We start from the raw sequence: 13,818 nt of genomic DNA, 5'->3' as shown, positions 1-13,818 counted from the left end.
GTAAGACAAGGAGCTTCTGGCTCTGCTGGGTGTCCTCTTGTGCAGCTGTAACACTCCCTCAGCCTCTGACCGTCTGATGTGAGGGCTTCTAGGCCATGTTTCCAACTGCAGGAAAGCATTTTAGAGGAGTGGGAAATTACCTGCAGTCACACAAGCAGAAACTCAGCTCTGTGGGAGTGTACGGAGATTACAGGGACTCTTCCAAGGGGCTCAAGAGTTTGCCCCTGACTTACCAGACTCTTCTCAGACCAGCAGCTACATTGCTGTTAGTTATAATTGCTAGTATTCACTGGTAGCCAAGTGGTCATGTTTAAGTCAGTGGTCTTTAAATAAAGCCCCCAGGGGCAGATTTGTCTTTTATCTAGAATTAAGCAATTGCAGTCACTAATCCAGGGTTGACCTGGAACAGTGATGGAAGTGTTGATGGTGACAGCAGCTACGAGTCACACACAGCTGTGGGGCCCTGGAAATGCTGCTTGTAGAACTGGCAGATGAAATGTTTAATTGCATTTCATTTTAATTTAAATAGCTACATGTGGCTAGTGACTGCTGCCCTGGACACTGCCACTTTAAAAGAATCTTGGGGCAAGAATGATAAGCCAGGTGTCTAAACAGGCAGGTAGGTAGGTGCAGTGAGTTCCTCACCCACCCCAGGCACATTAGCCTTTCCAATAGCTTCTAAGCTGGTCATGAAGACCAAAAATAAGAAATGTCAGTCACCAGGAATCCATATCCATTAAATGAGAACAAATTACATTCAACCAATTTTATTCGTTTCCATTTCTAGTACTATAATTGCAAGAGAATCATTGACGCGGAGTACCCTAGACAAAGAGTTATGCAAGGAATTATATGGTACAGATTCAAAGTTTCAGGGACCTTTTTGAGTAGCCTGAGAGAACCTAACATTTTATTGGCCTTATTCAAATTTTTTTAAATAATTTTTTTAAATATCTTTATTTTATGTATTTATATGTGGTGCTGAGGATTGAACCCAGGGCCTCCCACGTGCTAAACAAATGCTCTGCCACTGAGCCACAACCCCAACCCCTCAAAATTTTAAACAGTACTTTTCTATAAGTTTAAAGACTTCTTATCTATCAGTACCATTTTTTGGATTGACTTTTATTTCTTCATGTAAGTGGAATAATAGTCTTGTAAGAATAGTGATTAAAAAGAATACATGGAGGTTATTTAACACGTTATAACTGTCGCAGACTCCATTATCTAAATGACTTCTCTCCTCTTCCAGAGGAAGCCACTCTGTCTTTCTTAGCTCTTCTCTGCGCTGAGCAACTTAGGGGCAATACGTTGGTCTCCACCTCGTTGCCACTTACATTACAGAGCAGCCTCTGCCCACCCCTCCCCCTGACAGTCCCCTTGCCAGCCCTCCCTAGACAAGTTCCCTAACATAAAATGTGAGCATGTCCTGTGCAGCTCATGATGGTGACAGGTTGATGGGGGGAGCTGAACTCTCTCCAGCTTACCCCAAGTCAGTTTCTGTGCCCCATGGTCATTCTGGACTTCTCCACAAACCATTTATACTCCTCACTGCTTTGGGATTGATCTGCCTTCTAAACATGACTCTTTGACACAGTTAAATAGTTCTAATAGTTTGATCATTACATTTCATTACAGTTGGCCTCCACTCTAATCCTCTGTTTTATTTTGTTTTGTGTGTAAATATGTAGATGTGTGCTTATTAATTTATTTGGTAAATTAATAAGAATTAATTTAGAATCCAGTCACTTTACCACTGAGCCACATTCCCAGTCTTTTCTATTTCATTTTGAATCAGGGTCTCACTGATTGCTCAGGTTGACCTTGAACTTGTGATCCTCCTGTGTCAGATTCCCAAGTTGCAGGGATTACAGCTGTGCGCCACTGCACCTGTTTTGTATAGTCAAAAGTATTATTCTGAGATGGTGTCCCATAGATGTCACAAGATTCCCCCAAGAGGTCCAAGGCACATTTATCTAAATAAGAATTATTTTTTATAGGTGTCCAGTTAATTACATGATCTACAATCCTGTGTGAAATGGATTCTCAAGTCCCAAGAATGCCATTTCACTGTCGTGTTCTCAATTTTGTGAACACGACAGTGAAATGGCATTCTTGGAACTTGAGAAAGTTTGGTGTAGAATAAATAGGAGGAAATCAGGCTTCTCATAGCAACTGCTAAACTTGAAGGCTTTATTCCAGAAGTCAAAAAACATGGCTTCACAGTGGGCATCTTTGATAAGAGAACAACTGAACATCAGTGGGTCACCGTGACAGATTCAGACATGGGGCTGTTGAGGTTGGCAGGTGGGGCTCTTCCAAGATGTCCCCTGAAGAGTTTAATGCTGGTGTCCCTGGAGCCCGTCCAGGAAGCCTTACACATTCTGCCGTGTTGTGACCTTCAGTGCACAGTTGCCACCCTGTGTTTGCCTCCTTGCTCTCTGCAGGACTTGACCTTGTACCACCTCTTCTTTTCCTTGCTCTTCACAGGTTGGACAGATGCAGATTCTGAGACAGCAGATTGCCAATGAATTAAATTATTCCTGTCGGTTTGACTCCAAACATCTGGCAGCTGCTCTGGAGAATCTCAACAAGTAAGTGCCAGGGTTTCCAGCAGCCCTCTGTGTGCCTGGACTCTTCAGCCAAGCACCCTGGTCCCTTCAGTTCTTACTGTTCCAAGGTGTTTGGGATAAGCGGTCTCTGAATTTCAAGGCCTTCTTCCCACAGATAAACAAATCTTTCTAAAAAAAAATCTCTTCATATTCTCTTTTTCTCCTCTCTCTGATGAATTCATTTATTCTGCCAATATTTTTTGATCACATAATACTCACCTGACATTGCACTAGGTACTTGTACAGACTTGGAAAGTAGTTATTACCAAAAGACACAACTGGCCTTCTACAGGGCTGATGATCCCTGATCACCCAGAGAAAAACAGAAAGCGTGTTAACAACCAGGAGAGAGTATGGGCCCCTGTTCCAGAGCACTCCCACATCCACCAACCACCAACACCCTGCTCTCATTTCCAGCCTTCTGCTGAAAGATGAACACTTCATGCTTTTCCATTACAAAGTCAGTACTTTGAAAAAAGCAGGTATTGAAATCACTTCAGGCAGTTCATAAGTCTGAATGGGGAAAGAATTTGATCTAGGCTGACTCCAACAGATGAAGTGATCCTAGGTCAAATTCTCCACTTACAAGCAATCACAGGTGTGCAGATTGGAAATTAGAAGGATCAAGCCCCCATTTTGCACACAAGAAAACTGAGGCCTAGAATGATCACATCACTGGCCTGTGTTAACTGCGTGTGAATTCAGCTAGAGCCTCATGTTGACCACTGTTTCTTCTATGTAGGGCTCTCCTGGCAGATATTGAAGCCCATTATCAGGATCCTTCACTTCCTTACCCCAAAGAAGATAATACACTTTTATATGAAATTACAGCCTACCTGGAGGCAGCTGGCATCCACAACCCGCTGAATAAGGTTTGTAATTAACATGTACAGAGGTGTGGTGGGGGCATGCACTGCAGAAGGCCATTTGACCCAGGTTACAGATCAGTGCATGAAAATGTTTGGAGAACTTGCATTCAGACCCCAGAGCTTCCATTCTCTCAAGTTCATGCCCTCCCTGCTTTGAACTCACTTTCCCTGCCTGGCTCAGGGTGTGAGGATCAAGTACTGTGGTGTTGTCAGAGCTGTGAAAACATTGTCCGTGAAGATTGGCTTGGGCCTAGTCTGGGGTTGGAGCTTGGACCTCGTTGGTTAATGCTGACCAAGGCTGCGCACTCACGGGTGGCGGGGCCCACAGGGCTGATGGTGCCTGTGCCCCTGGCCAGTGTGCTACCCTGCCCTTGTGGAAGTGAGTGGTGGGGAGAATGGCATGGCTGTGCCTGCCCTGTCTTTTCTGTCCTGTTAACTGGGAGAGAGACTGCTCTGTGACACTGCCCTGGGAAGCCAGTGACAGAGGAGGACTTGGCTTTCTGTCTCTGTGTCCTCTCACTAGCTGCTGCCTGGGTCTTTTCCCTCTCTCTCCTTCTCTGCCCTCCTCTCCCTGCCCGCTCCTTGCTCTCTCCCTGTCTTGCCTCCAGCTCTACCTTGACTGCTGAGTTTTGCTCTCCCTCCCCTTCTTGCTCTCCACCCTTCTCCCTCCCTTTATTACTGACATGGCAGGATTCAGGGGGAAGGAACTGCTAGTCTCTAAAAAATTGTTCTTTCCAGAAAGACTAAAGGTAATATGGGTATTTGTGATTGGATGGGGTCACAGTTGTTAAACAGAACTCAGCAAATTAATGGAAGAATCTAAGAATCAGACAGCAAACTGAATGACTTGAAACTCTTCATTTGAAAATGTGTTCTGTGTTGTTTTATAATGAGAAAAAGCCATCAATTTTTCTTGCCTTTCTCTTTCCAGATTTATATAACAACAAAGCGCTTGCCCTATTTCCCAATTGTCAACTTTCTATTTCTGATTGCTCAGTTGCCAAAACTTCAGTACAACAAAAATCTAGGTACGTATGACATTTGTTCTTTGCAATAAGTTAGAGTAACAATAGCTTAACATTCAGATATGAGATCGCTTCTTTGTTATATGTATGCTATGAAATCCATGTCTTTGGCCTCTGAAATATTCCGACACCCCTTCAATGGAGCCAGTAAACTCCAAAATAAGGCAAAGACCTTTCTAAGGGTTAGTTATCTAGCCTGCATCAGGTGAGGAACCTGTTCTTTGCTTCTGTCATTTAATGTTTAAGCAAACTACTATGGTGTGAAAGAAACTTCTTTTGGCTAATGTTCTATTCTTGCAACAAGTGCCACCTGCCTCCAGTGTATCAGGAACTGTGATTTGAAGAGTAACAATATAGCTAAGGAGATAAGACTATACTACATGGATATCTAACACTTAAATATGAGTATAATTATATGTCATAATATTTGGTATGAGCAATAGATACCAAAGGCTTTCAGTGTATTTGTCCTGTCTAGAAATATGATTCATATTTTTGTCATTGGTTAGTTTATTTTGAACATTTTTGTAATTACCTTATAGAGTCTCAAATACTTCCTGTCTCCAAACTTCATATCCAACTAAGTGGAATTTTTTTTTAAAAGAGAGAGAGAGAGAGAGAGAATTTCAATGTTTATTTTTCAGTTTTTGGCGGACCCAACATCTTTGTTTGTATGTGGTGCTGAGGATCGAACCCCGGGCCGCACGCATGCCAGGCGAGCGCGCTACCGCTTGAGCCACATCCCCAGCCCCAGTGGGATTTTTTTTAACCCACTATACTTTTTAATTTAAAAAGCACTATAAGAAGATTTCTACAAATGTCACCATATATTTTCTTAACCAGAGATTTTAAAATGCATTTCTCTCTTAAATAGTTTCACTTGATATTTCTTGAACATTTTTAGGGCAAAAGTATGGAGTCTCTTTTAATGTCTTTATTTCCATTCAAAAATATTTATTGGTTGTAGACATTATTCCCATCACAAGACCCATAACTGCCACAGAATGTTGTAAAAAAAAAAAAATACTTGCTATGGGAGGGAGGGGATGGATGTATGTTTGGATTCTAGCTTCACCACCTGTCACTTATATGACTTCAGCGGTCACAATCAGTCCAGGGAACTGTTCTGGGATGGCTGCTACACAGGGACAGGAGGTGAAGGTTCGTCTTCCCAGAGTTCCTCCTCTCTCAGCGGTCCCTGTGTTTTTATTCAATAAGAACATTTTCTCATAAACCGTTGCTTGTCTGTGTTCACTATGAAATCGTTGCCTACCCCAGGGTCACAGAGATATTCCTCTTTTCTACAAGCTTTGTGGTTTTAACTTTTACATTGAGGTTCATCTTGAGTTACATTTTAATATTTTTTTAGTTGTAGATGGATACACCACCTTTGTTTTATTTCTTTATTTTCATGTGGTGCTGAGGGTTGAGCCCAGCGCCTCACATGTGTAGGCAAACGTTCCACCACTGAGCTACAGCCCTAGCCCTCAGGTTGTTTTTTGTGTATGACGTGAGGCGGGAGTCAAGGCCACCCAGTGTAGTACTATTCACTATAAAGATCTCTCTCCATTAAAGTTTGTGGCGTATTTGTAGAAATTCCACTGATCGTACAAGTGGATTATTCCTAGAGTGTTCTGTTCCGTTGACCTAGTCTTCTCTCCTGGGCCGACACTGCCTCAGTCACTGGCTTCAGCAGCCTTCCATCCAGCAGTGCAGGCCGTCCAGCTTTCAGCAGTGTGTTTCCTAAGCCGTCTCCAGTTGCCGGTGCAGCCCTCCAGGCAGAAGTCAGTCTCCAGATTTGGGCAGAATTGCTCAGGGAAGAGCCAGTTTGGTTATTCACTCATGTCTTAAATTTCTCCCACTCTTTTGACTTTGGCAGACTGTTTTCTTGTGTAACACTTGACATTGTGTTTAAAGATACTTTTAATGCATTTTATCCAGAATTCAAATTGTTTTAAGAGAGTACTTCAGGGTACCTAGTCTGCCATGATGCCATTAACAGAAGTCAGTTATGGGTGACTTTTGCTTTCTCGTTTACCTTGATCTACTTCTTAAAATTGTCTGCAGTAGCATCCATTAATTACATAATCCAAAAAAAATGTAAATACATTTGTAAATTAGTAACCATTTCATTGTTTTGCATCATTTCATGCCACTAGGATGCTCCTCCAACTCCTATGGCTAATTCACGACATATTCCAAAATTGTCCTTGCCTCCATGTCCCCTGCCAGTGATGATGGGGGCCCCACACATTGTTGTTCATGAACAGTAAGATTTAGTGAGCTTTGCCGAAGGCAAGCGCTTCACTGGGTGCTTTCGTTGGTTCCCTTGCAGGAATGGTCTGCCGAAAACCTGCCGACCCTGTTGACTGGCCGCCGCTCGTCCTGGGACTGCTCACTCTGCTGAAGCAGTTTCATTCCCGGTACACCGAGCAGTTCCTGGCGCTCATCGGCCAGTTTATCCGCTCCACAGTGGAGCAGTGCACAAGGTACAGGAGAGTAAATGGAACTCAGTGGCAACAAAGGGAGATTGACTTGCATGTCACATTCCTCTTGCAGCCCTGTTGCTCTTGGACCTTGGATTCATCTTGGATCCAGCTCTCAAAACTCAGTGAGCCCCTGCATTCCTGCCGGCCACTGCCAAGAGACGGCTTCACACACATCAGTGTAGACAGACACAAGGGGTCAAAGCCAGGGCAGAGTTGGAGTTCTAGTGTGTAATGAAACAGGCACTGTATCTAGTGTGCTATTTGATACAGATTTGTAAACCTTTAATTCCTTCTAGTTCTTTCTCCCTCCTCCCCAATTTTAGATTTTCTAGGATAGGGAGGAAAAAAAGATTACATCCCTGAGATGAGCCTCCTCCTCTGCCATCCTAAAGGATCAGCCTGGCTAAATAAACTTCTCTGTCATGTTACACATTGCAAAATTTGAGAGATTACACTTCTTGGTCATCTGGCCAGTATAACTTAGACTAATTATTGAGGGCAGTCTTTCAGGTCTTCAGGAAACACTGCTGAGGTCAAAAATTGGAAAGGACTTCAAAGGCCATTTAATTAAGCTCCCCACAAGTGCATGAATTAGGTCCACGACTCCCAGCAAGTAGTCAGCCTCCCACAGCTGCAGACCATTCCCATCAGTGAGGTTCTTGCCACCTCTTCAGGCAATAGAGTACACTTGAGAGGACTTGTTCTCAAAAATAGAAAGTTCCTGATGGTTAGAAACCCAGGTCTCCGGGAGTTTCACTCACTGAGCGTTCTTCTTCCCATTGAGATTACACAGAATACCCACAGTCTGCACATCACTTCCAACTCTTGGTTTCAGTAGCTGCCATAGACCTTCTCTCTTTAGATAAACTCCATCCTAATGGAATTTGTTCCTGATGTGCTATAGTGTGGAGGTGCTCACCTATCAGGGCATCTCTTCTGAGGGTTTGTTATTGGCCATTATAGAATGTGACTACTCATACTGAAATTCTGAATACAGCCCTGCATGTGGAGTGGACACTCCGTGGAGCTGGGCCCGCTGGACGGCAGTGCTGCTAGAACTGATAGCCACTGAATACCAGGGGCTCAGACTCTTTTGCTTTCTTTTTAAATCCTGTCTTTTTTGCCCATGAGTTACAGGCCAGTTCATCCCAATCTTGGTTAATGAATTAAAAAGTAGATACTGCATGATTTTTTAGGTCATATAATTGGAATTGCTTCTAAAAGCAGAATTTTGAACAGTTGGGGAAAAGGCGGGGAGCAGAAAGGTAAGAACTGTCAAAAATGAAATCATAACAATGACCAAGTGAGGTCAGTTGGGAAGGAAGGCAGTAGGCACCTGAAACTGTGCAGCTGGCCAGCCACAAAGAGGCAAAGGACTCCAGTTGGGAAGTGACCTCCACACACCTGGCTGTCTCCAACCAGAGTTCCCTGTCAAGCATGACCATGTCCTTCCTGTTTCTTCTGCACTAGTGACTATGACCAGCCACGAAGGTGCCCTGTGGATTAGTTCTTTATTTGGTAATCTGCCCCACGTTTAGTCTTTCAGTATTTTGACTCAGGGCCTATCATATGCTAATCAGTTAATTGATCCGGACTGTTCTGTTACAGCCAGAAGATACCTGAAATGCCTGCAGATGTTGTGGGTGCCCTTCTGTTCCTGGAGGATTATGTTCGGTACACAAAGCTCCCCAGGAGGGTAAGTCATGAATAGGACAGGACAACATTAATGCCAGTTTGTGAACAGACGGTAACAGCAGCAGATTTACACAGTGGATGCCTCTGAGCCCTTGTCATTGCTGTGTCCCCTGCTCTAGGTTCCTGCCTTCCCCACCAGGTGGGGAACTCCACCTCCCTCCTGTCACTCCATTCTGCCCTCCTCTTGAGGCAGCTCCCCTGGTTCAGGGCCAGTTCAGTGTGACAGACAGGCTAGGAGGGGATTCCTAAGTGGCCAAGGAAAGGAAGAATCTTGGGTAGTTTGTTTTTTCTCTCCACCATGACCTAGTGCCACAGTCTGGTGAAGTATGACCATGGTTAAAGTTGTACAGACCACTGCTTTTTTCTTTTTATTAGTTGTTGATGGACCTTTATTTATTTATATGCGGTGCTGAGGATTGAACCCAGTGCCTCACACATCCTAGGCAGGCGGCTCTACCACTGAGTCACAACCCCAGCTCCAGAGACCACTGCTTTTTACCTTCTAAGAAATTCCTTCTCACTCTTAAGTTGCACTTGGTTAAGTTTTAGCTCAAAGAAAGAAACTTGATACTAAAGACTTTCAACAGATACTGAAAAGTCATTTCCCATTTTTAAAAACTAGTAGATTAGGAATTGAAGATAACAAAACACAGAGATTTTTTTTTTTTTTTTTTAGTGAACTAGCAGAACTACACTTAATAGTGAAACGATAGTGGCATTCTCACAAAAATCAGGTCTATAAAAGTGGCATGATGGTACTGGATCCTGCTGCTCCTGTTGTTGCACAGTTGCAAGGTAATAAAATACAGCGCATAGTGGAAGAAGGCAAAATTTGTACTCTTTTTTCAAGGATGTAATTGTCTTCCTAGCATCATGTGAAAAAAACTTTTAAAAATGAGTTTAGGGAACAAGCTGGTTATAGAGTAAATGTATAAAATAAACAAACTGATAACCAACTTAACATATAATCTGAAAAAGGTCCCATTCACAAAAATGACCAAGAAATAATACAGTTGGGGAAACTTCTGTAAGAAATATGAAAAGAGTATTTTAGAGGAAATTTTTGAAAGTCCATGCTTCTGAATTAGGAAATTCAAATATTATAGAGATATAAGTTATTTCTACTTTATAGATTTATTGTAACTAAAATCAAAATCCCAGATAATGTTTAACTTCAGTTTTTTTAATTACATCAGACTTGGGCTATAAGCAATTTTTTTTAGGAAAAATATAAAACATTTTATGCTATATATTAAAACAAAAACTACCAAAAAATCAAAAAGTACTGGTATAAAACTTAATAGTAAGGATCAGTGGGTAAAACTATGTGCCCTAGAAACAAATTCTTTTCATATAATTTTATATTGGGCAAAATACCTTCTCAGACTGGGGAGGAAAGGAATGTTAGGCAGGAGACCTCTCATTCATTATGAGGTTGAAAACAGCAGCTTAGTCCCTTCACTTCTCCCATGTTGTTAAAATTGATTATAGATAAGAATTAGGATGAAATAGGAAGCAAAGACATTAGAAAGTTTAGATGAATATGACACTTATTACAACTTTCTAAGCCCAGTGCCAAAGGAAGAAACAATAAAGATTTAATCTTGAATAAATGCCAAAAATAAACAATTATCTAATAAATGTCTCTCAAAAAAAAAAAAAAGGACAAATTAGAACTATTAACAAAAGACAGGTTTCCTTGATTTAGATGAATAGTGTGCTCTTCCAATCCATTAGGGGGAAAAAATGGGCAAAGGATATTAACAGGCAGTTTTTAGGAAAATAAATAGAAATGGGATAAACATTTGGAAACATGTTCAATCTTATATCCAAGGGGCACAGACCAAAATAACAGTAAAATTACTGTTTTAACCTGTCCAGTTGGTCAAAGTCAAGTACTGGACTCCCAGGGCTTGGAAGGGTTTGGAGAAATGGGACTCCTTGGTGATAATAACTCAAAGTGTGGGTGGCTTAGCCACCCAAGAGGGCACTTTAGCTCTATGTATTTTTTTTTTTAATTCTAGTAACGTATTTACTCTGATCTCAGCAATTCCACTGCTAGGAGTTTACCTATTGGATATAGGTGCAGAAGTTCACTAATGATATGTGCAAAGAATTGATAACATTTTGCTGGGATAAAGAACACAAAATTGTGATCCCAATTTTGAGTCTATGTATGTGTATGTGAGAGAACTGCAAAAACCCATATTATCAGTGTTGGTTTTCTCAAGGGGGTTAGCATTATAGAATATTTCTTATTTTATACTCTCTGCATTTGCTCTATTTCCTGTAATTAGCAAGTGATACCTTTATAATCCTAAAAAATTAAACATTTCTTTTAAAAGCAACTCATCTCCAGCACTTGGAGATCACCCAGTATCATATCCCACTCCATCCCACTCCAGCCTTCTCAGGGCTTCCCCAGGACAAATTAAGGAATACAGGCCTTTGAGGACTCAGTTTCCCCTTAGCCATACCCCCATTGTCACCTGCCAGACTTGCTGTTTTTCCTGGGTTAGCCTCAGCTAATGAAGTATGTCGTGTGACCTGAGATTACCTCTTGGTACTTCCCAGAGGCATATTCCTAGCAGATCACAGTGCCCTTGAGAGCCAAGGAGATCACTTTTGGAGCCAGCAGGACCTGTACTGCCTCCTGTCACGTTAGCAGAGGCTAGAAGTGAGACACTGGGACAGAGGCCATCAGAAACAAAAGTGGCTATTACAAGTATTTCCCTTGAGCATGGCTCTTTTCTGTGACTCACTTTGCTCCAAAGGATCTCTTCACTTCTGGAATTTTATGGAAAGCTTTGAATCTGTCCAGCTGTAACACCAAATAACTTACTCCTTTGTTTAATGTTGCAGGTTGCTGAAGCACACGTGCCTAACTTCATTTTTGATGAGTTCAGAACAGTCCTGTAAATTTTTTGTTCTTTTACTTCTTATGAAATGGTTGTCCTTAAATCTCCCTACCTTTGCTAAAATGAACTTGGGAATGCAAAGAAACTCAACAGCTCGTATAACTGCAATTTTTTCCCTCCATTGTGGGAAACATCAGATATTCTGAGGAAGATGTATCTCACTACTAGTTAACATGATTAATATTGTTTAAATCATGGTATTATATGCAATTTATATCATGTAGAAGCAGAAAAAATTTTGTACTGCCTCTTATAAATGCTGAATGTAATTGTTACGTATAAATCCATTTAGTTTTATGTTCTAAAGAACTATTTGTGCAACTCTGGATTTTCAGTAAAATAGAATTACCTTCGTGAGGGAATCTCACGAAGCCAGTTGTCCTTCTGCTTATGATCTAAAACCTGCTTGTTCAACCTTGAAAAAAAAAAAAACTTCCTGGAAAGTAAAGATGGCTCTGGGGAGGGATGGTGTCCCACCCACCAGAGGCTTGTAGACATGTGGTCTTAGCCAGATGTGTCACATGTGTAGTGACTGCTCAACCCATGTCCCAGATGCTGTGGCAATTTCTGGTGTCTGAGGTTCACCATCCTCTGCCAGTCTGGTACCTCACAGTCCTAGTACCTCTTCTGGGGGACTCCTTAACTTCAGGAGCTCCTTCCTACCTCTTCCTTCCCTGCCAGAGTCCCCACAGATCTTGTCACTATTCATAAACTGTTTTCCATTTTTAAAAAAATGATTTTGTAAAAGCATAACCATGATTTCTAACAACCTCAAAATCCGTATTCATTTCTCCATGAAAACCACTCTGAGAAGGGAGCTGCCATTCTGCTGTGCCAACTTGGGACCTCAGCAACTTGGATGAGAGCAAGAAAAATGCTTTGCTCTGAACCTGAAGCCAGCTATGTTCTCTGGAGAAGAGAAGAACAAGCAAAGACAAAATGTCACGTTTGGCTCTTAAAGGTCCCCCAAAGGTTCATGTGCTGAAGGCTTGGTCACCAGCCTGTGGCACTGATGGAAGGTAGATCCTTCAGGAAGTGGGGCCTAGTGAAAGGAAATTAGGTTGAAGGGGTCCCTTGAAGAGGATAGGGGACCCTGGCCTATCCTTTCTCCTGCTTCCCAACTGCCACATGAGGTAAACTGACTTCCTCCATCTGGTCACGCGCTCTCACCACAATGTACAGGCCCTGAAGTGGCTGCGCCAAACAACTGTGGAGTGAAACCTTTAAAACCGTGAGCCAAAATAAATCTTTCCTCCTTTTAGGTTAATTATCTCAGGTATTTTGTCACAGCAACAGAAAGTTGGAACACAAACAAAACCCAGATTCCCATAAGTGCTTGAGTGGATTAACAAGCTGCCAAGGAGGAAGCACTAATGTGCGGTCAGGAGGCAACTTTTGAGTCTGGTTCTGCCCCTGGGTAAACCTTGTTCCAAGCCAGCCTTCATCTGCAGATTGAGGGCTAGACCATTTGAGGGGGGTTCCTTCAGTTTTCTGATTTTATAAGACATTTCTTTTGTCCAAAGACCTCAAATCCTAAGCTACTAAAGCGCAGGGCAGGGGGGTGATTTTACAAGCTTTATTTCACTATCGCAGTGGGAAGAATTTTAACAGGGCCCAGTAGAGAGGAAGGGAAGCCTCACTGTCTGCCCACGGACATGCCATCAAGGCTCAGGGCAGGTTTTTTGGATTTCTCTTTTTTTTTTTTGGCGCTGGTGCTGGGGATCAAACCCAGGGCGTCAAGCGTGCAGGACAAGCACTCCACAATGAGCTCCACCCTGAGTTGTTGCTCAGCTTGTAAGGAGCTGGGAAGTCTCCTGCCCTGCAAGCCTGGTGCCTGGGAACAACCACATCCCAAAAATATCTTGCTGTTTCCATTTGTAATCAGTTAATGGTAAGCGCACAAAGTGAGAGGTTTAGTTCTCTGTGAAAAGAAAGCCAGCAGCCACTACAAAGGCCAGACCTAAGGGAGCTTTTAATCAGAAAAGAGCATGGGGCAAGGCAGAGAGGATCTCACCAAGCCAAGTGAGTGAGTCCAACATAAGCTCTGTAAAACAAGACAAGTGCTGTCTGAACCTGATTTTGCTAGTGATTTGGCCAATCAAGTATTTTCTCAAGTAAATGAAAGAAATTAAAAATGGAAAGAAAATGTTGTTGTAAATTTTTACTGATTTTAAGGCATTGTTCCAGCTCAGACAGGCACTTACTTGTCC

General features: G+C 42.3%; 1 protein-coding gene across 3 annotated transcripts in view; it reads left to right on the top strand.

Moving 5' to 3' along the window:
• Positions 1 to 13,775, top strand: part of WASHC5 (WASH complex subunit 5) — a 59,219-nt gene extending 45,444 nt beyond the window's left edge. For all 3 annotated transcript variants that reach the window (XM_081266876.1, XM_081266877.1, XM_081266878.1), the window contains 6 exons: positions 2,491 to 2,594; positions 3,355 to 3,484; positions 4,413 to 4,509; positions 6,842 to 6,995; positions 8,604 to 8,691; positions 11,553 to 13,775. In XM_081266876.1, coding sequence (XP_081123002.1) covers positions 2,491 to 2,594; positions 3,355 to 3,484; positions 4,413 to 4,509; positions 6,842 to 6,995; positions 8,604 to 8,691; positions 11,553 to 11,609 — 630 coding nt within the window. In that variant the 3' untranslated portion in view covers positions 11,610 to 13,775. The remainder of the gene's footprint in view (positions 1 to 2,490; positions 2,595 to 3,354; positions 3,485 to 4,412; positions 4,510 to 6,841; positions 6,996 to 8,603; positions 8,692 to 11,552) is intronic.
• The last annotated feature ends 43 nt before the right edge of the window (positions 13,776 to 13,818 follow it).

The sequence above is a fragment of the Spermophilus citellus genome, assembly GCF_964194105.1.
Source record: "Spermophilus citellus genome assembly, chromosome: 14".
NCBI lineage: Eukaryota > Metazoa > Chordata > Mammalia > Rodentia > Sciuridae > Spermophilus > Spermophilus citellus.
This window is presented reverse-complemented; position numbering and strand designations above follow the sequence as displayed.